The 26,844-nt window shown below is 39.3% G+C and overlaps 1 protein-coding gene and 1 long non-coding RNA gene across 3 annotated transcripts; both read left to right on the top strand.

The window, feature by feature from the left end:
* The first annotated feature begins 151 nt into the window (after positions 1-151).
* DEFB116 (defensin beta 116) lies at positions 152-8,006 on the top strand. The gene is made up of 2 exons (XM_006154705.2): positions 152-260; positions 7,567-8,006. The coding sequence occupies exons 1-2, from the start codon at positions 194-196 to the stop codon at positions 7,788-7,790; spliced, it is 291 nt and encodes a 96-aa protein (XP_006154767.1). The 5' UTR covers positions 152-193; the 3' UTR covers positions 7,791-8,006.
* A 4,042-nt stretch (positions 8,007-12,048) lies between these two features.
* Positions 12,049-21,505, top strand: LOC102479600 (uncharacterized). Of its 2 annotated transcripts, XR_335443.1 has the most exons (5): positions 12,086-12,121; positions 12,860-12,914; positions 14,945-14,984; positions 19,322-19,424; positions 21,182-21,505. It is a non-coding gene; the product is annotated as an uncharacterized LOC102479600 (long non-coding RNA). The 2 variants fall into 2 exon arrangements; XR_335444.1 differs by lacking the exon at positions 12,860-12,914 and having other exon boundaries at positions 12,049-12,121.
* The last annotated feature ends 5,339 nt before the right edge of the window (positions 21,506-26,844 follow it).

Genomic DNA, 26,844 nt, shown 5'->3' with positions numbered 1-26,844 from the left:
TCTCTCAAGGTGCCCAGCTGAGGTATGTGACACATGTTATCCTTCTGCCTGACTGACTTCAGGTATCTCCTATCCCTTCTAGTTCACTGCACAGAACTCTGGCTCACTTCCAAAACAAATAAAGGTAGGACACTGACAGGCTGCAATGATCTGTATTTGGTCACCTGCAACACAGCCTTCATTCTCTTGGGTCATGTCAGTCATGAAATCTTATATAATGACCATTGCCATCTTTCTGATCCTGGTTCAAAAGACTGCAGGTAACTTAGTCCTTCCTCAGAGGTTCTGGGGTTTTGGATGTTGATATCTTGGTGACCTCTGAGATGACTTCTATTCACATATAGTAGATAATACTCAGACTTCTTTTGGTCTCGGATAAGTTGTGGATTACTCTCAGGGATCATCTCATGTCAAGATCTCTCCTGGTTCTGCTCTGCCAAAACAAATGTAAGAGATTATTCTTGTTGTTTCTGGGATAGTAGAAAGTCAAAGCATAAAGTATTTTAGGTAGTGCTGTCATTGGAATGGCAGTTTAATTCATGGGTTAGGTGTGAGAGTTTGGATCCGTGTTGGGAAGCTATAGGAAGAATGAAGGACAGTTTAGAATTGGATAGTGAGTTGAGGTGGGAGGTTATAAGATCTTAGAGATAGAGTAATACTGGAAAAATGAATGGGGATAAATATAAAGTGAACAGTTTTACTTATAGAATTGAACTGAAATGATATTTTGGTATAACATGGGGGTAGGAATGGTTTTCTTTCTTTTTTTTTTTTTTAGAGGTTTTTGCTATAGGGCACGTGTGCTCACCAGAAAGACAGAAAGAGACAGAGAGACAGAAAGCACGAAATCACCCCCCGGGGGGGATGGCCACACCACAATCCCTTCTCCTCCATTCTCCTCTTGGGATCTTGGGCACGCACGTACATGTGCCTGGTGTGAGTTTAAGCTGCCAGGTCTGGGATTCAAACCATGGTCGACTACATGGGAGTTCAGCGACATAGCCATTACGCTAACTGCTGGTCCTAGGAATGGTATTTTTTTAATATTGACTAGAGCTGGTGGTGCAGTTGAATGGAACTGTGAGTCAGGGTAGAGAGAGGTTCATAGTTGGGCTGTATTTTGGGTTGATGCTATGAAGTGGGGTTGAATGGTTTGGATAGTGTTACATTTGTGTTATGTAATATTTTGTATTGAGGCCTTGGGTAGTTACCAGAGAGACAAGACTTTAGTTGGAGTAAGATATTTGACTCAGGTGGGTGTCTTATTCAAGTAGGGTTTATCTGGTCAGAGACTGGCTTAGCCTGGGGTGGTGGTGATTAATTTTGAGTGAGACAGCCAAATTCATCATGGAAGGGCTGTGGTTATTGAAATGGGAAGAATGTTAATCATTTATCAGACATATGATTTGCAAATATTTTCCATCATTCCCTAAGTTGTCTTTTCATTTTGTAGATTGTTTCCTTTGCTGTGCAGAAGCTTCTTAGATTAATGCAATCCCACTTCTCTATTTTTACATTGGTTGTCTGTGCTTTTTGGTGTCATATTCTAGAAATCATTGCCAATGCCAATGTTAAGAAGCTTTTCCCCTATATTTTCTTCTAAGAGCTCTACAATTTCAGGTCTGATGACTGGCTTTTTAGAAAATTTATTTATTTATTTCCTTAATGTGTGTGTGTGTGTGTGTGTGTGTGTGTGTGAGAGAGAGAGAGAGAGAGAGAGAGAGAGAGGAAGAGAGAAAGGGAGAGAGGTGTCCTCAATAGTCTTCATGTTGTAATCCTTCCCCCAGCCCCAAAGCCATTCAGGATCATGGGCATCCCCAGTACATTCGGGTAGACTTGGGTTGGAAACCAGGAGACTTCCCATGGTCTCAGCATCATGCAGCAGCAGCTCTACTGCCTGTGCTACCATAGCTGGGCCTGAAGTTTATTTTTGTGTATAGTCTAAGATAAGGGTCTAACTTCATCCTTTTGCATGTAGACATCCAATTTTCCACTTATTTAAAGAGATTATTCTCTTATAACTAAGTTGTAGAGATACAATGCACAGCATAGTTTCTACAGTTAACAATACTGGGTGACATAGTGTTTAAAAATTGCCAAGAAGGTACATCTTATGTTAGGTGTATTATTATTATTTAAATTTGCTATAGAGCACCCGTGCTCACCAGACAGAGACACACACAGAAAGTGAGAGAGGGAAAGTTAGAAAGCAAAACACTGGGTCTGGGACTTGAGCTGTAGTCAGCCATGTGGGAATCCAGCACTCTAACCACCATGCCACCTGCCGGCTCCTTATTAGTGTTCTTTTTTTTGTGGGGGGGGGAGAGGGTTTTTTGTTATAGGGCGCGTGCGCTCGCCAGACAGACAGAGAGAGACAGAGAGACAGAAAGCAAGAAATCACCCCCCAGGGGGGATGGCCACACCGCAATCCCTTCTCCTCCATTCTCCTCTTGGGATCTTGGGCATGCATGCACATGAGCCTGGCGTGAGTTTAAGCCACCGGGTCCAGGACTCATACCACAGTTGACTGCATGGGAGTCCAGCAACATAGCCATTAAGCTAACTGCTGGTCCCTCATATTAGTGTTCTTTGCATAGGTTTGATTAGAAAATAGTATTAAGAGGGAGAAAACTTTCGGAGATGATAGATAGGTTTATGGTATAGAGTGTGGTGATGGTTTCATAGGTGTATACTTATTTCCAAACTCATCAAGATGTATAAACTAAGTATGTAGAGCTATTTGTGTTTCAATTGTACCTTTATGAACAGGTTTTAGAAAACAAAATGGGAAAAATCAACGAGTGAAAAATATCCAATATTACTTTTAACTTCTGGAAAAAATGTGATTTTGGGGGACAGTAAAGAATAATAGCTATAATGACAGGTAGTAAGATCAATGAAAAGCAGGAGACTGGAATGTTATCAACTGTTTCCTATCACTGGTCTGTCTCCCAGAGAGATATGGGAGCAGTCACTACTCAGCCTTATAGAAAACCGAAATGAATTCGCCTTTCTTGAGACTGAGTTCAGAGTCACCATGTCTAGCATTCTTTTCTTTACCTTCTTTCTTTTTAAAAATATTTATTTATTTGTTTTGATTTTTAAGCCACCTGGTCTGGGAGTTGAACCACAGTGGGCCATGTGGGAATCCAGTGCCCTAACCAAAACGGCATCTGCTGGCTCATATAGCATTTTCTTTCTTCCTCCCCTTTCTCCTCTGTTTTTTTTGTTTGTTTTTTTTTTTCTCCTTCTCCTTTCCTTCCTTTTCCTCTCTCCCTCCTACTTCATTCTCCTACTCCTTTATTTCTCACGTTCTTTCATCCCTTTTACCTGAAGGACACTTGTTCTTATGTTCAGTAAAGCACAGTTCCCATATTGAAATAGTGGTGTAAGCCAAAGATGAGTTTGCAAAAACAACAACAAAAGATGAAGATGGCACTCCGTGCTTCAAACATTGTACACAGTGTTGCTATTTATAGTTTCACCTGGCAGAATTTATGAGCAGGAACTGTTCAGGACAGCTTCTTCTCCTAGGACAATCAAAGCCATTTTTCCCTTTCATCTTCCCCAACATGCTCATAGGCTCAATATTCCTAGTGTTGACTTAAGTGCTTTGCACAGAGTAGGTTTTTTTTTGAGAGATTTTCACTGTAGGGCGCGTGTGCTTGCCAGACAGACAGAGAGAGACCTAGAGACAGAAAGCGAGAAATCACCCCCCAGGGGGGATGGTCACGCCGCAATCCCTTCTCCTCCATTCTCCTCTCAGGATCTTGGGCACGCACGCACATGCGCCCAGCGTAAGTTTTAAGCCACCGGGTCCGGGACAGGAACCGCGGTCGACTACGTGGGAGTCCAGCGACATAGCCATTACGCTAACTGCTGGTTCCCGCACAGAGTAGGTTTTAGCAAACGTTTTTTGAATACATGACTATATAAATGACTTATGGCTCATAAACATATCAGTAGGAAGAATGTTAGAAATTGGAGAAGGGAGGATCACATTTGTGTGCACAGGTGGCAGAGAAATGCGTTTCACATTGATTTTGGCTTCAGATGAAGTTGCTACAAAGGGTCCAAAGCACAGCTTTTGCTTTTTGATTTGTGATATTTTAATTATCTTTTAATGAGATCAGCAGGTGGCAGTGGTGGTTAAGGTGCTGGACTCCCACATGGCCAACTGTGGTTTGAGTCCCGGACCTGGCAGCTTGCTTTCTCACTCCTCTACTCCCCTGTCCGATCTCAGTCAAATTAAAAAATAATAATAAGCAGCCAGTAGATGGCATAGTGATTACGTCATTGGACTCCCACATGTCTGACTGCAGTTCGCAACCCGAAACTTGTGGCTTCAAACTCACCACAGGCACATGCGCATGTGTGCCCGAGATCCTAGGAGGAGAATGGAGGAGAAGGGATTGCGGTGTGGCCATCTTCCCCAGGGAGTGTTTTCTCACTTTCCCTCTCACTGTCTCTGTCTCTCTCTCTCTGGCGAGTGCATGTGTCCTAAAGCAAAAACTTATAAAAAGAAAACTTGTAATGCAGAGCAATGCAAGATTAGAAAAGATGAAGTAAAAAGTTGTAAATGTTTATGAAAAAGAACCTTTATTTTTACCTTTTTTTTTGGAGAGGTTTTCGCTATAGGGTGCGTGCACTCACCAGACAGACAGAGAGAGACATAGAGACAAAAAGCGAGAAATCACCCCCCAGAGGGGATGGTCACGCCGCAATCCCTTCTCCTCCATTCTCCTCTCGGGATCTTGGGCACGCATGCACACGCACCCGGCGTGAGTTTTAAGCCGCCAGGTCCGGGACGCAAACCGCGGTTGACTACGTGGGAGTCCAGCGACATAGCCATTACGCTAATTGCTGGTTCCCTCTTTTATTTTTATCTTTAAAATTTTTATTTATTTACTTAATTTTTGAGCTACTAATGGCAGAACTCTCCTGGGTCTTCCTTGACCTCTTTTCCATGTGGATAAAATGAGAAAAGGTCCTCATTCTTGATATCTAAACTCTTCTCAGCTCTGATGACTGCAGAGAGGTGACAATGAATGCTCCATCTTCCATCCAGTTTGTTTGGAAGAAAGAGAAAATCCTCTGAGTTGGGTATTAGTCAGAAGAGTATGGGTGTCACTCTGGAGAGAGGCCTCTATAGATGAGGTGAGGATTAAGGTGGACAACACAGTGGCCCTGGAGGCCAGCAGGTGGTGTGGTGGTTAAGGTTGCTGAACTCTCACATGGTCAACCACAGTTTGAGTCCCAGACCTGGTGGTTTGTTTTCTCACTCTCTCTCTCTTTCTCTGTTCCTCTCTGGTCAAATTAAAATAAATAAAATTAAATAAAAAATAATTCTTTTAAAAAATGAAGAACACAGTGGTCCCATGATGTTGGACCCTAGATGAGTAGGTGCCATTCTGAACTCTTTCCTCTGGTGTTTAGCAATTGGGTACCTTCTCTGAATCCCTGGAGCTGTTCACACACACACACACACACACACACACACACACACACACACACGTTATGGAATGTCTGCCACTGAGGCATTTTTCTTTTCTTTATTTTTTTCTCCTGTTTTCCAACTTCATTTAAACTTAGAAAATTTTACTTTCTCTATTCAAAAAATGGGCACGGTGTATCTCTTTTCCATGTAGGAAATAGCATCAAACTTGCTTTGTCCTATTTTTATCAGTGTGAAAAATGAATTAGTCGTATTTCATAACTGGAGACTTCAACGTGCTTCGACATGGCCTGACACAAAGTGAGTGTTGAGTAACCGGTGTGAAATGAGGAGGTGGTCGGATAATTGCAAATATTCTTGAATGCCAAGCAAAGGACTTTAGACTGTCAGTTGGAAGTTGTAGAAGGCCCTGTGCCTGAAGAAATGGTGAAGATGCCAGGAAGACATCACTCTCTCCTAGAAATTCTGTCACAGAGAGGTAATTTAACACAGAGAGGAAAGAGCACGGACTTGACATCATGTGGACTCGAAACTGAATACTCATTTGGCCAAATACAAACTGTGGGGTGCAGACAGTACAAAGACTCTCTGAGCTTAAAGGTTTTCATCTAGTTAATAGAATTAACAACATTTTTTATAAGGGTTCAGTGAAATATCATTTGTAAAACGCCTTGTACATAGTAGATGCTGGACCACACATAGTGGATGGTAATTGATTGTTGATTTGTATTTTTTTTTATTTTGTCATAAGGTGCATGTGCTCATGGGGGGGGGGGGAGAATCACCTCCCATGGAGTTTGGTCATGCCACAAACCCTTCTCCTTCATTTCTCTCTCCTTTCAGGATTTTGGACATGCACACACACATGTCCAGTGTTTTTTTCAAGCTGCCATATCCGGGACTTGAACCACATAGTCAGCCATGTGGGTCAGCTGCCTTAACCTCCATTACTGACTGGCCCATTAATATTTTCTTTCTAATAACTCATTTGTCTTCAGAAGATCCAGCAGGTAACTAATACTTCTGATTATATATATAATGTTAACTGTCAGAAATTTTGCCACTGGGTTATTTTCAGACAAAGCCTTTATATACATGGACACATCTGGATGATCGGTGTATTATTACCAAGGGGTTAAGTCAGATGTGGAAAGTGTGTTAGATGTTTATACAGTGAGCACACATGTACATGCTAAATTCATGCATGAATAGGGATCTATGAACAAAATGAGTTGCACATATATGCCTGTGTGTGTGCCATGTAAGTATGCACAGTACCTGTTTCTATGGGGCCAGTGTACAAAGAGATACATGCAGTACATGTGTGCTCCTGTGTTCTATGTGTAAAGGCACACATGCACACAGGATAAAGTACTTGTGTACTGACCTAGAGTACGATCCTGGCTGTCCCTGATCTCTGTGTGAGATATACAAGTACCTATAGGCATTTGGGAACATGTCTAATATGTGCTCACATTGGCAGGCCCTGAAGACCTGGACCCCCAGGAAAAGACTTCCATATCGACAACGACACCTAATATTTAACTACTGATATGTGCCAGATGATTCTCCGAGCATACTATGAGGAGTCTTCAAAAAGTTCATAAAAATGCACATTACAAAAAAAATCTATTTATAAATTTAAAAAAATTTTGCACTAAAATAAACCTGTGCTTTCATTTCATTTTTCCACAAACTTTTTGAAATTCCCTTGCATATGTGCTCACTTAGTTATCACAAAAACTTTAGAAACTTGGCTTTGTCCTATTTTTATCAATATGAAAAATGAGTTAATCGTATTTCATAACTGGAGACTTCAACATGCTTCGACATGGCCTGACACAAAGTGAGTGTTGATAAATGGGTGTGAAATGAGGAGATGGTTGGATGATTTCAAATCATATAAAAATGATGCACTGGAGGGCCATTGCATCTGATGTAACTAGCTGAAGGATGGAGAGCTAGTAAATGAGACCTGCTTTGAATCCAGGAAATTTTGACTCGAGATATCATGTGTTCTTAAAGTTCTTAGGGATTTTCTCTTAAATCATGCTTCCTTACCTTAATTATCACCGTTGCATAGAAACTAAACATGCCTATGTCTTTCCCAGGTGGCTTGTTCAGAACCCGCAATGGCAAGAGCCAAGAGCCTTGGAACCCATGCGAGCTTTACCAAGGCATGTGCAGAAACACCTGCAGGAAATATGAAATTCAATACGTACTCTGCCCAAATGATCAGAAGTGCTGCCTGAAATTAGCTGCGAAAATAAACAATTCTGACAACGTGAAGGTGGATTACGACTCCAACTCCAGCGTGTCAGCTACAAACACTTAAAACCACTCTCAAGTCTGAATCTCCCCGACATCACCTTTTCTTGTAGTAATTTCCTGACCATTCTGAAAATGCTTTCCCTATAAATATGTATTCCTTGTGATGTGCGTGTCTTTCATCTGTAAGCAGTCATCACTGGACAGGAAAGGTTAGCCTGGGAGATGGGAAGCCAGAGAGTATTGGAAAGGACATTGGCCGAAAAATAAGACACAGGATCTGGATAGCTCAGTAGAGGCAGGTTGTGCTGAGAACAGAAATCACCTTTCTGCTCTGCTTTGGTACCATTCTGGAAAACCAGAGGGAAAGTAACGACTGGCTTGGGTCCGGATGATTCAGTAAACACGTGGGAGAGCTCATCAGGCCCTCTGTGTAAACATGGCAGGTTCAGGACAGAGACAGCACGGCTGTCTTTGATATCCAGAGAATTAACCTGGTCTGTTCGGTATGATGCGGTGTCCTCAGGAAGAACCAGAACCAGGTGCATGGATGGAACCGAGTACAGGAAATGGTCAGACAAATTAAGGTAAAGCTTTCCTAGTGGTAGAGCTGCTGGGACGTGGAATAAACAACCACAGGCCCTTGGCATTTTTCCAGTTTTGAGGCTGAAGGACGACTTCTGGATGTGAGGCAGAGGTGATGGTGGCTATGGTGTGAGGGAGGGATTTGGCATAGAAGCTGGACGCTGCACTTGGTGTCCTTTCATTTCTTGAGAATGAAATATGTTGTTTGGGAAAAACTGTTTCTTCAAACTCAAACTTCATTCTTGACTAATATTTGACATGCTATGAAAATTCCATCGTGTTTTATATACTCTTCTTCTCTAGCTAATATCTCTTTGCCTTCCTTCTTTGGACCTAAACTTCTAGAACTAGTATTCCCAACTAAATTCTCTAAGTACTAGATAACTAATTTCACTTTAACCAACAGAAATGTGGACTTCGTGCTTAATCAGTCTTTTGAAATGGCCTTGGTTTTGGTCACTGATGAGTTCCTTGTTGAAGATTAAGCATTCATTTTATCATTTACTTCCCCTCCAGCAAACATTTACAACATTTTCAGTCCTTCTTTGAAACCCTTGTTTACCTTGGTTTCTGGGTGTTTTTTTCCTAGTCATTTTTGGAGTTCTACCATCTGCCTCATAATATGTATTTTTTTCTTTTCTTTTTATCTTGCTTTTTCTGTCCCCTTCCCTTTTTTTCATCATACAGACTTTACTTGCATTGTTTAGTATTTGTTGGGCTAAACCAATGGATCAAAGATCATGCACTAAATAACCACTTTATGTAGTTGGCTTTTAATTTATATGGGTTTCGAAGTCTGGTAAGAAGGTTTAATGTTTATTTTTTTAATTTATTTTAGAGAGATTTTTGTTATAGGGCACATGCACTTACCAGAGTCACAGAGAGAGATGGAAAGAGAGAAAGTGAGAAGCTGACCTCCAGGGGGCTGGCCATGCCTCAATCTCTTCTCCTCCATGTTCCTCTTGGGATTTGGGGCATGCATGCATTCGTGCCCGGCATGAGTTTCAAGCCACTGGGTCCAGGACTCAAATCATGGTTGACCACATGGGAGTCCAGCGTCTTAACTATTGTGCCACCTACTGGCCTCAAAAGTTTAATGTGTAAATCTTTGTGATTCATTGACATTCATACCTATTTGTCAGATGGAGAGGAGGGGATTGACACAGCCACATTTGCTGGCACAGCATGATAAGGAAACAAATTTTAATATTTGGAAGGATATATTGGTTCTGGGTTAGGCATAGTAGTTGAGATATAATATTTCGAGACTTTCTACCTTAGTGGTATTTGGAGAGAATATGGTTATGAAATTCCAGGTTTAAAGCACAGCTTTCTGCTACTCTGATTTCCACATGTTTTACAAAAAGAAAAATGAATATGAAGTCAGAAGGATTTGTCCCTCGTTCCCCATCACTGCTCAGTAGCTGTATGATCTTGAGCAAATTCTGCATTCATCTATTCACCTCAGGTCCATATCCACAAATTAAATTACATACTTGTTATGTTCTCTTGCATTTCTAAGCCACCTGACTCAAAATGTCCCCAAATGAATGCCACGTCTTTTCACCTAGATCTTTCCCGTGTCTTGCCTTCTTTAATAATTGGCATCTACAATTTTCCTCTTGCTCAGTTTGGTAACTTGGGAGTCATTCTTGTTCTTCCAATTCATATCAAGTCACCACAACCAAACCATTAAAATGGCTTTTAGTTCCAACCCTCAAATTGATCTCAATTTAATGATGAAATCATAATTTGCAGGATTAAAATGGAGAAAAAATCTCAACTAATTAAGATGTTCATGTTTTATCCCCTCAGATGTACGTTTTTACTCTTTTAGGGACCTTTATACTCCTAAAAGGGAATGTCATATTCCCTTGTTTTTCTCAGCAAACAATGAGATTCTTTTTGCTTTAAAATATGCGTATAGAGGCTGGCAGGGGGCATGGTGATTAAGGCGCTGGACTCCCATATGGCTGATGGTTTGAGTACGGACCTGGCAGCTTGCTTTCTCACTTTCTCTCTCTCTCTCTCTCTCTCTCTTTCTCTCTCTCTCTCCTCATAAAATTAAAAATAAAATAAAATAATAAAATAATTCTCAATACCGCAATCCTCCAGCTTCCATTTTTTTTTTTTTTGCCATAGGGTGGGTCCCACCACGCCCTATAGTAAATAATTCTAAAAACATAAAATGTACATATGTCTTTGTCACTAAAACTCAGCAAACAGCGCCTTTCACATTGGCCATTTTATTAGTTCCACTCTCATCTTCCTAGTACACTATACGTTTCTCTCACTTTACCTTCTTAATCTTCACTTTCTCTACTGCTCATCGACACAAATCTTATAGGGCTCTTAGGGTATGTTAGGTTATAAAATCAATCCTGTAATTGTGATGCGTTAGGCAATAAGGATAAAATTGTTTCCAATCCCTGGTTGGTGAGCAGTCTCCTTCTTTCTTGAAAACCATTTCTAATAAATGAAAAATATTCGTTTTTAATTTTGAGTCTGGTCATTCTTGTGAAACGATTTGGCATAGTTTGTAAGATCTGAAGAAGATAGAGGTGGGGTACAGGATGTGGACTGAATTCATGCATGGCTTTACCCTCAGATCTTCCCCCGTGTCTCTTTTTCTGCTGCCCAGAGATACCACAGATCCACACTGGAGCTCAGAAATGCTTTGAATTTCATGTAGGGATTAAAAAATGAGTCTAACTGTATTGGTTGCCTGTTATTGTTACCACCTATGCCTGAGAAAAATCAGATCACCCTTTTTTTAGGTTAGACTCCATTCTACACGATCATCAGTCAAGTAGTCAAGAAGAAATTCCCATTGTTGTGTAGCTCATTTGAAACCATATGGTATCACTCTCTCACACTGTGTGAGGACACAGGAGAACGGGGGCGGCGTGCCACCCGGAAGCGGCCTTCAACGGCACTGGACCGTGTGGCACCCTGATCTTGGATATCCAGCCTCCAGAGCCATGGGAGAGCTGTGGTTTAATCTCTTACTTGAAGGCATGTCATGTTACCCAGAGAACTTTCCAAACAAGTGCCCAAAACCCACCTGATGTCTAAAGGGGAGTGAAGGAGACTTGTGTCCAACCGGGTTCTAGGCTGAGTTCACTACAGGATTCATGAGCCAGGACCACGTATTCTCTTTGGATAACCTCTTCCAAAAGATCAACACAATGAAGTCTATCTAGGGATTGTCGATTAGATCTTTTTCAAATTTAATGTGTAAGTATATATATATATATATATATATATATGATAGTAGTTAGTGAATACTCAAACAATGTACAAATCATTCCTGTATTCCTGTGTGTGAGCTGTATTCTTCACAGCCACAGACTCAGTCAAATGCAGCCACAAGTTAGTTACTGTAAGGAACGTCAGGTAAAAGTCTAGCCAGCTTTTCTGTTTATTATAAGTGCCTCTTAACTTTACCAGTTATTTTTGTTAAATAAAGTTTTTCTGTTGCATTAAAAATTAATAAATAAATTATTATGGTGCCCCTTAATATAATTTGGAGTTAGTGATCAGAGTTAACCACCAAATCAATGGGGTTATTTTTTGTTTTTTGCTTGTTTGTTTTTTCCTGCTTTATCCTGAAGATAGGATACCCCAAAATATCTAAGAAAAAAATCTAAAATCTCTCATTTGAACCAGAAAATAGTCATGGTATTTGTGGAAAGAAGAATCTTACAAAGGAAATTAAAATTCTAAATTCTCTCCTTCACAGATGTCTTTGAGAAGTTAAAATAAATCATAAATGGACTTCAAAGGAAGAAACTCTTAGAAGCCTTTTCAGATGTATGTAAAAAGCCCACTGGCAAAAAGAAAAAAAAGTTTTAGAGAAAATTTTAAATTTATTTTTAAATTTCAAAATCAATGTAGTACTGGTGTTTCTGTGTGTCTCTAGATTTTCTACAGAAATTATAGAAACTCTTATCAAATCGCATCGATTTAAGTTTAAGCCCTCATGGCTTTTTTCTATAGCACATATGCATTCATAGGTAAAAGACAGAGAGATAGAGGGAAAGTGAGAAAGCACCTCCTGGGGGGTGGGGGTGGGGAGGTGGCCATGTCACAATCTCTTCTCCTCCATTCTCTGGAAATTTGGGGCACCCATGCACATTTGCCCAACAGATTTTCAAGCTGTAGGGTCTGGGACTTGAACCATGCAGTAAGCCATGTGGTATCCAGCCAATTTAACCACTATGGCATCTAGCTGGCTCTCAAGGAATTCTTAGTAAAATTGGTAGCATTTAAAAGAATAATCTGTAGAAATAATGGTAAACAGATGCTATTCTATTTAGGTTAAATGTACCAAAGATTTTTTTCACCAGATTAACTCTGTTTTATGAAAATTAACTCTACTGATCTTTAAAACATAATAGATCAAAATAGAGAAAGAACTCTCTTCTTAGCACATGTTTTGGATTACAAAGGACAAAACAGTAGACAAACGAATTTTGTTTTTATTTCTTATTTATTTACTTATTTATCTTCCTTCCATCTTTTTTTTTCTGTGCTGTTGCCTCAAGAAAGTTTTCTTCGGTTATAATGTCCTCACTGATTTTATCGTCCTCTACATTGATAAAAGGTTTGTGATTGTATTTTGAGTACAAAAGTAAACCTAGCAGGAAGCATTGACTAGATGCTAGAACTAAATACTTGTCACATAAGCAATTCTATGTTAACAAGAAGGTAATCTCTATTTTATAAATAAAAGGATTTATTCCTTTCAAAGATAAACAATACAAAATAAAACACCACCAGCTAGATGCATTATACATGTAATTTAAAAAAAATAAAATCATGCTTGGAAAGGCACCATTCTATCAAACAATTGTAAAAAGACATCATCCAAAATTTGGAAATAATTTTTTTTTTTTTGGAGAGGTTTTTGCTAAAGGGCGCGTGCACTCGCCAGACAGAGACAGAGAGACAGAAAGCGAAAAACCACCCCCCAGGGGGGATGGCCATGCCGCAATCCCTTCTCCTCCTTCCCGTCTCAGGATCCTGGGCACGCTCGCACACACGCCTGGCGTGAGTTTCAAGCCACCGGGTCCAGGACTCAAACCACGGTCGACTACGTGGGAGTCCAACAACATAGCCATTACGCTGACTGCTGGCCCCTGCAAATAATTTTAAAACATGACTGGTGTTCTTTCAGTGAAGGAATGGACATGACCCAGTAGGTCTTTCTGGGATTAAATTATTCTGCTAAGGGCATGCACCTTTGAACAGTTTTCTACTGACGAAGCTATTTTAAAACTTTGTAAAAGTAGAGGTTAGCTTATTTGAAAACTGTTATCATTGCAAAAACTCTCTCTCTCTTTTTTTTTTTTTTTGGAGAGATTTTTGCTATAGGGTGCGTGCGCTCGCCAGGCAGAGAGAGACAGAGAGACAGAAAGCGAGAAATCACCCCCCAGGGGGGATGACCATGCAGCAATCCCTTCTCCTCTCGGGTCCTTGGGCATGCACGCACATGCACCTGGCGTGAGTTTAAGTCACTGGGTCCAGGACTCGAACCGCGGTCAGCTACATGGGAGTTCAGCGACACAGTCATTACACTAACTGCTGGTCCCCGCAAAAACTTTTTTGAGGCATTCAAGCTATTTCCACATTAAATAGTGCAAAGGGACAAAGTAGAATTGATGGCAATGGGAAGCACTTGATTGTTGTGTGGGAGGGAAGCTAGTCTTGAATATAATTGCCCTTTAGGATATCAAAAAGGCTCTGTTTGCAATAGGCTTCAGAATTTCTTTTACTGGTTATTCACCACCATTCCTCTGAACCAGTCTTAACATCTTTCTGGTTTCTTCATTATTTATGAGTTTAACGAAGTAAATTATTAACATTTGTTTATTCTCTATTTGTGTCATGTTTTTTAACTTTAAAACCTTTATCGTATGCTTTATACTTCATCGCAATGAAGACGTATGATAAAAATATAAAATGTGTGAAATTTATATTTGTGGTTTGATTTTTTTTTTTGCAAGAAAAGCAGAGTAATGTTGAACATCTTGCTAGGAAATAAAATTATAAAAGTTAAACTGCTTTTAGTCTAAAAATGTTTTGCTTTTTCCTTGTAGAGTTATATAATCATAAGATGAGTTTAATTTTGGCCAAATATAGACAGGTTATAGATGAAGAACTGAAAAGATACTTAGGCCTAAAATCAGGGTGTACTTGGGGGCAGCAGCTGGAGTGGTGGTTAAGGCACTAGACTCCCACATGGCCAACCGCGGTTCAAGTCCTGACCTGGCAGCTTGAAAATCACACCAGGCATGTGTGTGTGTATGCCCAAAATCCCAGTAGGAGTATGGAGGAGGAGAGACTATGGCATGGTCATCTCCCCTGGGGGGTGCTTTCTCACTTTCTTTCTGTCTCTCTCTTCCTCTGGTAAGCACACACACTCTATGGCAAAAACATTAAAAAAAAAAATCAGAGTATCCTCAATGGATGAGGCCACTCTGTTTTTAATATAATCACATTGATCAGCATTGATCATTCTTTTATTTAATATTAGTACTTTCTGTGTTTTAAAAAAGAAATTTCTTATGACAAGATCAGAAAGATATTAGCCTATATTTTCTGAATGCTTTACTTTGTCTTGTTTATTCCTAGAGCTCCAGCTGCACCCAGAGGTCACCATAATTGACATTCAGTAAGTATTTGTGGATAAATGAAAGAAATTAACAATTTTCATCCTAGGTTTCATCACCTATGAAGGTTTCTAAGTTTACTTTTTATACTAAATTCTGTAACTAGGGCATATTTTTCTTATTTTTGTGAGAGATAGGAATATGAATACATTTCCCCAGTAGGTATGACCAATTTTTCCAGCTGTATTTATTAACTTGTTCCTCTGCTGCTTTCAATTGATTTTCCACCTGTATCTGTCATTTATCAAAACTCACTACATAGTCTATTTCTGGGCTCTCTATTTTGTTCCACTGGTAATTACATTTATCACCGCATCAATATTTTTCTCTCATAACAACTACAGTCATTTAATATTCTAATATATGGTAGAGGAAGTCATCATCTTGATTATTTTCCTCAGAAGTTTCTCAGAAAATTGAAGCAAGAATTGAACTGATACATAATCATTGCACATACTATGGAGTATAGTGTAATTTTTCAGTGCATGAATTAGGGTTCTTAGCATACCCATCACCTCACGCATCCATGTTACTTTGAATTTAGAAGATTCAGAACCCTCTCTTCTAGTTATCTTAAAGTGTACAGTATTATTGTGGTTTTTTTCACATTTTTTATTTCATTTTCTTTTATACATTCAATCACATTTTTTAGCTTACCAAATGAATATTTCAACAAGTACACAGTTCTCCCTAGTCCAGTTGATAAAACTATAACTATAAAATATCTTCAACAGATAATACCACATTTCTTTGTCCCATTAATGCTTTGCCTCCCTATTTTTCTTCCAAATGTCCTTCCTCAGACCCTCCTCTTTCACGCACATTATATCTGGTATTTACATCCATATACTGTGGTTCTATACCCTTTAGTCAGCTATAGTCACCCAACTGTACTGTAGACTCTAGAATTTATTCCTCCTATATCACCATAATTTTGTATTAATTGACCAATATCTCCATATCTCTCCCTTCTTCTACCATCCTTTGGTAACCACCATTCTACTCTCTACATCTATGAGATCCAATTTCGTAACATCCATAAGTGAGTGAGAACATGTGGTATTTGTCTTTCTGGGCCTGTTTTCTCAGTTTGCATATGTCCTCCAGGCTCATCCCTGCTGTCACAAGAGATAGGGTTTTATTCTTTTTTATGGCTGGGTATATCAATCACATTTTCTTTATTCATTCATCATGGTTGGAAGTTTAGGTTGATTTCATATCTTAAGAGACTACTGTGGATAATGCCACAATAAACATGAGGGTGCAGATACTCTGATTCAACATGTTGTGGGCAATAAATACGATTGTGTATTAAAATTGCATGTATGTGTGGGACCAGCAATTAGCATAATGGCTATGTCGCTGGACTCCCATGTAGGCAACTGCGATTCGAGTCCCAGACCCGGTGGCTTAAACTCACGCTGGGTGCATGTGCGTGCGTGCCCAAGATCCTGGGAGGAGAATGGAGGAGAAGGGATTGCGGCGTGGCCATCCCCCCTGGGGGGGTGATTTCTCACTTTCTGTCTCTCTTGCTCTCTCTGGCTGTCTGGTGAGCGCACGTGCCCTATAGCAAAAACCTCTAAAAAAATTAAAAATTGCATGTATGTGTATAAGACATCTAGCTCCAGGTTTGATGTACACTTATTGTATCTTGGGTACATATTTTCTTGTACATTTTATTTTATTTGTTTTTGTTTGTTTGCTTTTAGTTTTTGCCACAGGGTGGGTGCTCTCTCTGGATAGAGACAGGGAGGGAAAGTGAGAAACCAGCCCCTAGAGGAGACATCCATGACACAATCCCTTCTCCTACATTCTCCTCTTGGGATTTTGGGCACACATGACACAAGTGTGGTATGTTTTTCAAGCCATCAGATCCAGGATTCGAACCACACAATCAGTCATGTGGGATCCAGCTGCTTTAATCTCCATCCCACTGGCTGGCCCTCTCTTCTATATTTTTAAATTTCTGCATGTGGTGGGCTAATGTTTTGAGTATGTTGCTAATCCTCACACACTGGAATAAGTTGTAAACTGCATTAATTAAGTTGAGAAATAAAACCGACACTGTAGTGTTGCCTTGAACTATATCGTCGATCTTAAAATTGGTAAAAAGGTCAAGATTACCACAGAAGTTCTAAACAGCAGTTTGCATAGTCGCCAAGCACTAAAAATTTCTACCTTCGCGTGTTAATGATAAATGATGCTTTTTTTCCCTGAATTAAACCATGACAAATATTTATTAATAATTGTTTTTAAGCACCACATTTTGAGATAGCAGAAACCAAAGCATTTTCTCACTTCACTTGTATTTCATAAAAGTGCTTTAGAACTTGGGTTTCTATCCCCTGCATGGAGTATTGACAAAAGCAATCCCCGCAGAACTGAAGGCCCAGGGGAGTGCAATCCCAGGGCTGGGTAGCTCACTGGCCCAGGCTTGCTCATCTGCCCTGTGCAGAACAACTAGACATGCCCTTGAGTGCTCAGGGTCTACAAGTCAAAGAGGGCATAAGGGCACCCACGTGCCTTCTCCATTCATATCTGCAACTCAAGTCTCTTCAGATCCTGACTCTATTTCATAGGCCAAAGGATGCTACTCACATTTATTTGGTATTTAATTCTTCCCCCCACCCCCCAGAAACCTTTATCTGCACCTTGATTTCTTTCTTTCTTTCTTTTTTTTGGAGAGGTTTTTGCTATAGGGCGTGTGCGCTTGCCAGCCAGAGAGAGAGACAGAGAGACAGAAAGCGAGAAATCACCCCCCGGAGGGGATGGCCACACCGCAATCCCTTCTCACCTATTCTCCTCTTGGCATCTTGGGCACGCACACACACGTGCCCGGCGTGAGTTTTAAGCCACCGGGTCTGGGACACGAACCACAGTCAACTACATGGGAGTCCAGCGACATAGCCATTACGCTAAATGCTGGTCCCTGCACCTTGATTTCTAAGGTAAACTGCTACATACAGCACAACCTGTCACACACAGCTGCTGTAAAGCAATTTAGCTTCAGCGCTGCCCGGCAAATGTTCCATAGGCTCATTAATCCTTTGCAGCTGGAAGGATGTTCACTTTATTTCACCAGCCATATGGCATGCAGACGTAAACAGCTTTTTTGGGACTATATGCCCATAAACTTCGAGTAAACTACCAGTTGAGGCCCTGATTTTATTTGGGTCAGTATGTGCACATATTCACAATTAGCTAGAAAGATGAAAAACTGATAACAAAAAACCTACCTACTCTGTCATGTTAGATGCTAGAAAACAATCTTAACTATTTAATTATATGATTTTTAAAATAAGATTCATAAACCACTTCTTCAGGATATTTCTTCTAAGTTCATTAGTTATTTAATTGGTATCTAATCATTTTTTTGCTTTATCTGGAAAGAATATTTTAGTATTTTCTGATTCCTTTGACAAGCTTTTTTTCTGTTAAGGGATAAGGTATGCTATTGATCTATTACCAACTTATAGAGTTAAAGATGTCTTTAGTTAGATCACATGCTCTCAATCTTATTGTTTCCATGACATAATATTTAACTAATATTCAAAATCCCAAAGACATCTCTATTTCCAAGAGAAAATAAAAGGCAGCTAGTGGAATGGGTGAAAGCTATTCTGTCCCCTCTATCCTGTTACATTTACAAACCAAGAAAAGAAAAATAATCTGGGGCTATACTAAGACACTTCCAAAATAAAATTTTATGGAAATTCCAAAAATTAAAATGCTATGGAAGTGTCTTTATTTTTTATAAGGTGTTTCAAGATAATGGGATGCTTGAATATGACAAATTATTACTCACGTGGGGAAAAAAAATAACCAAAGTCTTTTGCTAAGTTGGCACCAATAATTCAAAGAAACTGGGTTTAACAGTTTGATGTATGCATAATTAATATGAAACTTAATAGGATGAAACATTTATGACAAAATGTAAGTCCCCCCCCCATTTTTTGGCAGTGATTGAAGTGAAATTAGCATGAGGACATTCTGGAAAGGTTTAAGGTCACATTTAGAATTAAAGAGAAAACATTCAAAGCTTGAAAGCAAAAAGGGAACTTCCATTAGCTGTTTGATTCTACCATGTCTACACAGAAACAGGCTGGGTAATGACTACCCCAGTAGGTGCCCAGTCTCAAAACTAACACAAGCAAATTTATTATGACAAGCCTGTAACAAAGGAGCTGTTTTTCTTCTTGTTGTGCTACTTCATCCTACCATGCATGCAAAGTCTTCAAAAGGTTCATGGAAAATGTGTATTATGAAAAAAACTACGCATGGATTTCAAATTTATTTTACACCCAAGTAAACTCATGCTTTAAATTTATTTTTCCACAAGCATTTGAATTCTCCTCATTTATGCTTAAATGTTATGGAGACTACCAGTCTTACAACCAACTAATGCTCCTGAGAGCAGCGCAACAAGAAATGGAGTAGCAAAGGTAAGCCTGAGAAGTCCTGGGGCCCAGAGAGCCTTTACATGTGTGGTCATGGCCACTTACATTTCAATACAGAAGGTATCATGGCTTTTTTGGGGAAAAGAATCGTATCTTGGCTACTAGGTTCCCTTTCAATAGGCCATTAATGGACAGCTATCTATCAGGCAACTAGCCTAAAGGACTTGGATAATAACACAAAACAAAACCTTTGCTTTTCCTATTGAATCCTTTTATTCTGTTTTAGTTGCTGCTTAGGAAAACAGCTTTGCCTGTAATTCACTGTGGCCTGGACTTATGACACCAACTTACATTTGGCCAATTAGGAATAAGGCCAAACTGCATTCTCCTTAGAAGGTCTATTTCGTTAATAAACGGCACTTAACTGACAGTCCTTTTTCATATGACCTTTAACAAGAACTCATAAGTTGCACTGAACATGCCCCACAAGATGAAGGAACTCATAAGTTGCACTGAACATGCCCCACAAGATGGACCAGTGATAATGCAGATGGATATCTCTGAAAAGATTTGTCAGTTTTCTGACAAATGTATGACAAATATATGTATGAGGTATACTTAAGCTCTGGGTGGAGCTCTTAAAAAGAGTATATAGCAGGTATTTCATGGTGGCTGTAGCTTTTGCTTGCTTTATGGTATACAAACACAGATAGTATTGCAAAGGAGCGTGATCTGGGAAAGATGTAAAAGTGAGTGTTAGAAGGTCAGGATTAGGAAGAGTTGAAGAACTCACATAAAGCAAGAGCTTATTACAATGGGGCGGGGGGAACAAGAGTTGATAGGGGTATGAACTCTTGTAGGACATCTTCCTCTGGCTCCTACCCAGGACTACTGAATCTCTGGAGATATAGTATGATAGTTTTTAAATCCATATTATTCCAGTGTGTTCATGCCTTTATAACTTCTCTCTCTAGACACACTTAATGTGTGATGCAAACTTCTCTAACCCAGTTTCTGAAAGAGAAAAACTAGTTCCAGAAGTTGAGGCGTAAAATTATTGTTAAAGGCCATGCTAAGATTTGAAAACAGGTCTATCTGTCTTCTGGTTAGAAGAGGGACAGAATATAAAGGTGACATTAATTTGATGTGGAAGACACAATGCACAACGATTTGAGACAATGTAAAGTCAGGAAAGCAATTCAGAAGTGAGGAGTAGCAGAGGCATTTGAGGAAACATTTAGAGATTTCTTTGGGTGCTACTGTAAGTAATTTCCTCTTAATTGCCTTGGGCCATTCTCTATATGAGGGGATGAGGAAAATGCATTCTTTTTACTCTTTAGTCATTCATCTGATAACTACAAATAGGGGTTGTTGGGTGCCCCAACTCTCAGCTAATGTGTTTGGGAGAGAGGAAAATTCCTCCAGATCAGGTGTTAGCCAGAATGGTGTGGATATCACTACAGGAAAGTCCTCTGTAGATCTCCCCCTAGGATGGTTCCAGGAGAGAAATTCTGCCACATGGTGAGAATGAAGATTGAGGCAGAATGAGGCAGAGAAGATGGTGGCAATATGATGCTGGATCATGGATGAATGAGTGCCATTTCTGACCTCCTTCTTCCCTTCCCTCCTGATTAACTAGCAGTTTGCTGAGATAACAGCAATTGAGTACGTTCTCTGAATTTCTGAGGCAGCTCGTATATACACCAGCATTCAAATGTCATTCATTGCCCTTCCTTTTTTATTTTTATTTTTTTGTCTTCCTACTTCATCCATACTGAAACAAATTTATCTTCTTTTTTCAGTGAAGAAAGGCTGGAAATTACTCATAAAGAAAAACCACAATCAAGAATGATGTACTCTGTAGTTTCTTTGGACTCTTTATTATTAGCATGGCTGAGCATTGGAGAGCTCTGTGCATTTACCTTGGTGAGGAGTAATGATAAATTGGTGCGGAAGGAGACAGTGTGTGGATATAGTAGAAAAGCTGAAGCCCAAGCTACAGGGTGCAGATTTTATACCGAAGGCAGTGGAGCTACTTATTGGTGCCCTAGAGGCATGATTCAAAGAGATATTAACCTCTCCCAGCAATTTTTTCAGACTGACAGGCAGTGTAACAAACAGGATAGAATGCGTGTTCTAAGTCGTCAGTGCTGACTTTGTATCCTGCAACGCTGCTAAATTTGCTTATTAGTTCTAGCGGGCTTGTTATTGTTGTTGGTTCTTCAATTTGGAATCTTTATGATTTTCTACAGATAAAATAATGTTGTCTATGGACAGGAATAATTTGACTTCTTTCTTTCCAGTTTGGGTATTTTTAATGTCTGTTTCTTGCCTAATTGGTTTGACTAGGACTTCCAGTGCTATGTTGAATAGAAGTGGTGAAAGTGAAAACCCTTGTTTTGTTCCTGATCTTAGAAAGCTTTCAGTTTTTTTTACCAGTCAGTATGTTTTCAGCATGGATTTTTTTCATAAGCCTTTATTATATTGAAATAAATTCCTTTCATTTCTAGTTGGCCGAATGCTCTTTTCATGAAAAATTTTGTCAGGACAAATGTGTTAAATATTGTCACGTGATTCTTCTGCAGTTGAGAGAATCATGTAGTTTTCCTCTAATTCTGAAAAGTTGTGTATTACACTGATTTTTAAATGTTGAATCATCCCTGTATTTAAGGAATAAATTGCATTGGTTATGGTATATAATCATTTTAATTTGTTCTTAATTTATGTTTGCCAGTATTTGGGGGAGGAATTTTGCATCAACATTTATTAATAATATTGGGCTGTAGTTTTCTTGTCTTCTAGTATCAGCGTTTTTACCTGATGTTGGCATCAGGGTAATGCTGGCTTCAAAAAACATATTTGGAACTATTCTCACCTCTTTGATTTTTTTGGAAGAGGTTGAGAATAATTGGTCTTAATTCTTTAAATGTTTGGTGGAGTTCACCAGTGAAGCCATTTGGTTCTAGGCTTTCTTCTTGGGGAAGTTTTTGATGACTGATTCAATCTCTTGATCTCAAGATGCCTAATAATACTCATAGTAGCAACCCTTCAGTTCTGAACTCTCAGAAAAAGACTTCTACGTAATAATAATAACAATAGGTATGACAAGAGTAAAGGCTAACTTTTCGTTATCACTTACTGACAGACGTGTTACATACATTAGCTCATTAAACAACCACAACCTAAAAGAGAAATCTCTTTTAGTATTATTGTCGCTATTTTACAGGAGAATAGAATGGAGGTACAGAGGGCTGAAGTGAATTGTCGAAATGCCCCAAGGCCAAGATCTAGTGATAAAGTCCAGTTTTGATGTAGATAATTGTGACTCTAGTTCCTATGTATTTAATTTTTTTTTTTTTTTTTTAGAGAGAGATTTTTGCTATCAGGCTTGTGTGCTCACCAGAGAGAGACTGAAAGACAGAAAGTGAGAAATCGCCTCTCAGGGGAGATGGCCACACTGCAATCCCTTCTCTTCTATTCTCCTCTGGGGATCTTGGATACACACACACACACACACACACACACACACACACGCCCATGTGAATTTCAAGCTGTTGGGGTCTGGGACTCAAACCACGGTCAACTATGTGGGAGTCCAGCAACATAACCATTATGCAATCTGCTAGTCCCTCTACTTAATATACTATGTCCACTATTCTCATGATTGCATGGAGATTAACCATAGTCTTGTTTTTCCCAGGAAGTATGTCATTACCCCAAGTCCAGAAGACATTGAGAATTGGAATTGTATGTGAGCAAGGTGAAGGACTATGCAGAAAAAAATGCCGAAAACTTGAAACTGAAGTACACTACTATATAAATGGAAAAAAATGTTGTGTTGGTCCATTTGTAACCATTGCCACTCATACAGCTGAGAATTTTGACTGGCCAAACAGTACGGATTACCTAAGAAACACCTTACACTGACCTTCCCTCCTGATTAACTAGCAGTTTGCTGAGATAACAGCAATTGAGTACGTTCTCTGAATTTCTGAGGCAGCTCGTATATACACCAGCATTCAAATGTCATTCATTGCCCTTCCTTTTTTATTTTTATTTTTTTGTCTTCCTACTTCATCCATACTGAAACAAATTTATCTTCTTTTTTCAGTGAAGAAAGGCTGGAAATTACTCATAAAGAAAAACCACAATCAAGAATGATGTACTCTGTAGTTTCTTTGGACTCTTTATTATTAGCATGGCTGAGCATTGGAGAGCTCTGTGCATTTACCTTGGTGAGGAGTAATGATAAATTGGTGCGGAAGGAGACAGTGTGTGGATATAGTAGAAAAGCTGAAGCCCAAGCTACAGGGTGCAGATTTTATACCGAAGGCAGTGGAGCTACTTATTGGTGCCCTAGAGGCATGATTCAAAGAGATATTAACCTCTCCCAGCAATTTTTTCAGACTGACAGGCAGTGTAACAAACAGGATAGAATGCGTGTTCTAAGTCGTCAGTGCTGACTTTGTATCCTGCAACGCTGCTAAATTTGCTTATTAGTTCTAGCGGGCTTGTTATTGTTGTTGGTTCTTCAATTTGGAATCTTTATGATTTTCTACAGATAAAATAATGTTGTCTATGGACAGGAATAATTTGACTTCTTTCTTTCCAGTTTGGGTATTTTTAATGTCTGTTTCTTGCCTAATTGGTTTGACTAGGACTTCCAGTGCTATGTTGAATAGAAGTGGTGAAAGTGAAAACCCTTGTTTTGTTCCTGATCTTAGAAAGCTTTCAGTTTTTTTTACCAGTCAGTATGTTTTCAGCATGGATTTTTTTCATAAGCCTTTATTATATTGAAATAAATTCCTTTCATTTCTAGTTGGCCGAATGCTCTTTTCATGAAAAATTTTGTCAGGACAAATGTGTTAAATATTGTCACGTGATTCTTCTGCAGTTGAGAGAATCATGTAGTTTTCCTCTAATTCTGAAAAGTTGTGTATTACACTGATTTTTAAATGTTGAATCATCCCTGTATTTAAGGAATAAATTGCATTGGTTATGGTATATAATCATTTTAATTTGTTCTTAATTTATGTTTGCCAGTATTTGGGGGAGGAATTTTGCATCAACATTTATTAATAATATTGGGCTGTAGTTTTCTTGTCTTCTAGTATCAGCGTTTTTACCTGATGTTGGCATCAGGGTAATGCTGGCTTCAAAAAACATATTTGGAACTATTCTCACCTCTTTGATTTTTTTGGAAGAGGTTGAGAATAATTGGTCTTAATTCTTTAAATGTTTGGTGGAGTTCACCAGTGAAGCCATTTGGTTCTAGGCTTTCTTCTTGGGGAAGTTTTTGATGACTGATTCAATCTCTTGATCTCAAGATGCCTAATAATACTCATAGTAGCAACCCTTCAGTTCTGAACTCTCAGAAAAAGACTTCTACGTAATAATAATAACAATAGGTATGACAAGAGTAAAGGCTAACTTTTCGTTATCACTTACTGACAGACGTGTTACATACATTAGCTCATTAAACAACCACAACCTAAAAGAGAAATCTCTTTTAGTATTATTGTCGCTATTTTACAGGAGAATAGAATGGAGGTACAGAGGGCTGAAGTGAATTGTCGAAATGCCCCAAGGCCAAGATCTAGTGATAAAGTCCAGTTTTGATGTAGATAATTGTGACTCTAGTTCCTATGTATTTAATTTTTTTTTTTTTTTTTTTAGAGAGAGATTTTTGCTATCAGGCTTGTGTGCTCACCAGAGAGAGACTGAAAGACAGAAAGTGAGAAATCGCCTCTCAGGGGAGATGGCCACACTGCAATCCCTTCTCTTCTATTCTCCTCTGGGGATCTTGGATACACACACACACACACACACACACGCCCATGTGAATTTCAAGCTGTTGGGGTCTGGGACTCAAACCACGGTCAACTATGTGGGAGTCCAGCAACATAACCATTATGCAATCTGCTAGTCCCTCTACTTAATATACTATGTCCACTATTCTCATGATTGCATGGAGATTAACCATAGTCTTGTTTTTCCCAGGAAGTATGTCATTACCCCAAGTCCAGAAGACATTGAGAATTGGAATTGTATGTGAGCAAGGTGAAGGACTATGCAGAAAAAAATGCCGAAAACTTGAAACTGAAGTACACTACTATATAAATGGAAAAAAATGTTGTGTTGGTCCATTTGTAACCATTGCCACTCATACAGCTGAGAATTTTGACTGGCCAAACAGTACGGATTACCTAAGAAACACCTTACACTGAATGATTACCGATAATTTATCCTTTTGGAAATTTTCTAACTCAAATCTCTTCATTATAAAAATGTATTTCAGCTTTTTGCAACTTTCTTTTATTCTATAAAGACTCATGGTTGGAGGAAGAAAGTTGGTGTAAAACACAGCATTTGGAAAAAGACTCCAGCCAAGGAAGAAAGGAAGGGAGGGAAGAGAGAGAAAGGAAAGAAAGGAGAAAGAAGGAAAAGCTCAGATAGTTCGCTAGATGTAGAGAGTATAAAGGAAAGGAGATCATATTTAACCTTCAATTCTTACCACGAAGACAGAAAAAAGATGTGAGAAGACACTTTCCAAAATTGGGCATTTAAATGTCCAGTAAACATATGACAGGGTGTCAACACTCACTCACCATCAAGGAAAAGACAATAAAACCTCAGTGAGATATTACTCGACATGTGCAAAAAATGACAGAACACATGACAAGTTCATATTGTGCCAAAGATGTGGAGGAATCGGAATTCCCTTACACAGCTAGTAAGTATACAAATGAAAAGTTGAACATGTACATTCCATATGCTTCACCAAATCCATTTGTAGGCATATATAGTACAGAAATTAGCAGGTTAATTTACTAAAAGGCATGTACAGGAGTTGTCATAGAAGTATCATTCATCTTAGCCCTGAAGTACATCACTAAGAGAATAAATATACTACATTGCAATGAAAACGGAGTGTTTCTCCACACATTAACATGGAGAAATCTTAGAAGTGAAACAATGAACAAAGAAAGCTATGATGACTTATTAATAAAAATAATGCATGGAAGTCAAGACAATCTATAAAGAAAGTCCTCTGCAATGATCGAAGACTATAAAAGGGTGACTTCTTCCCCTTGCTGCACCAATGTCCTTGCAAAGATCTGTTGCAGATCCTTCTATTAAGAGGTAGAGCCTCGGCCCAGCTACAGCAGTGCAAGTGGAAGGGGGCTGCTGAGTGATGGCCAAGGCCACATGGGAGGTCCAGGTTTGGCTCTAGCTGGCCGTGGTGGCACACACCTATTGCCTTAGGTGTCTGGGAGCCTGATGTGGGAAGGATTGTAAAGGGGTGAGAGCTTGTAGAAACAAATTCTCTCTCTCTTTCTTTCTTTCTTATAATAAGAGTCTTTTTGCCACTACTTGATGGTGGGCTTTGCCAGGTGACTGAGGCCAAGGGCATGTTAGCATAAACTTGAAAAGTTCTTATATATTGGGTCTCACCCTTTCCCTA

The sequence above is a fragment of the Tupaia chinensis genome, unplaced genomic scaffold, assembly GCF_000334495.1.
Source record: "Tupaia chinensis unplaced genomic scaffold, TupChi_1.0 Scaffold000418_1, whole genome shotgun sequence".
Taxonomy (NCBI): domain Eukaryota; kingdom Metazoa; phylum Chordata; class Mammalia; order Scandentia; family Tupaiidae; genus Tupaia; species Tupaia belangeri.
Note: the sequence above shows the minus strand (reverse complement) of the source record. Positions and strands in the feature narration are given on the sequence as shown.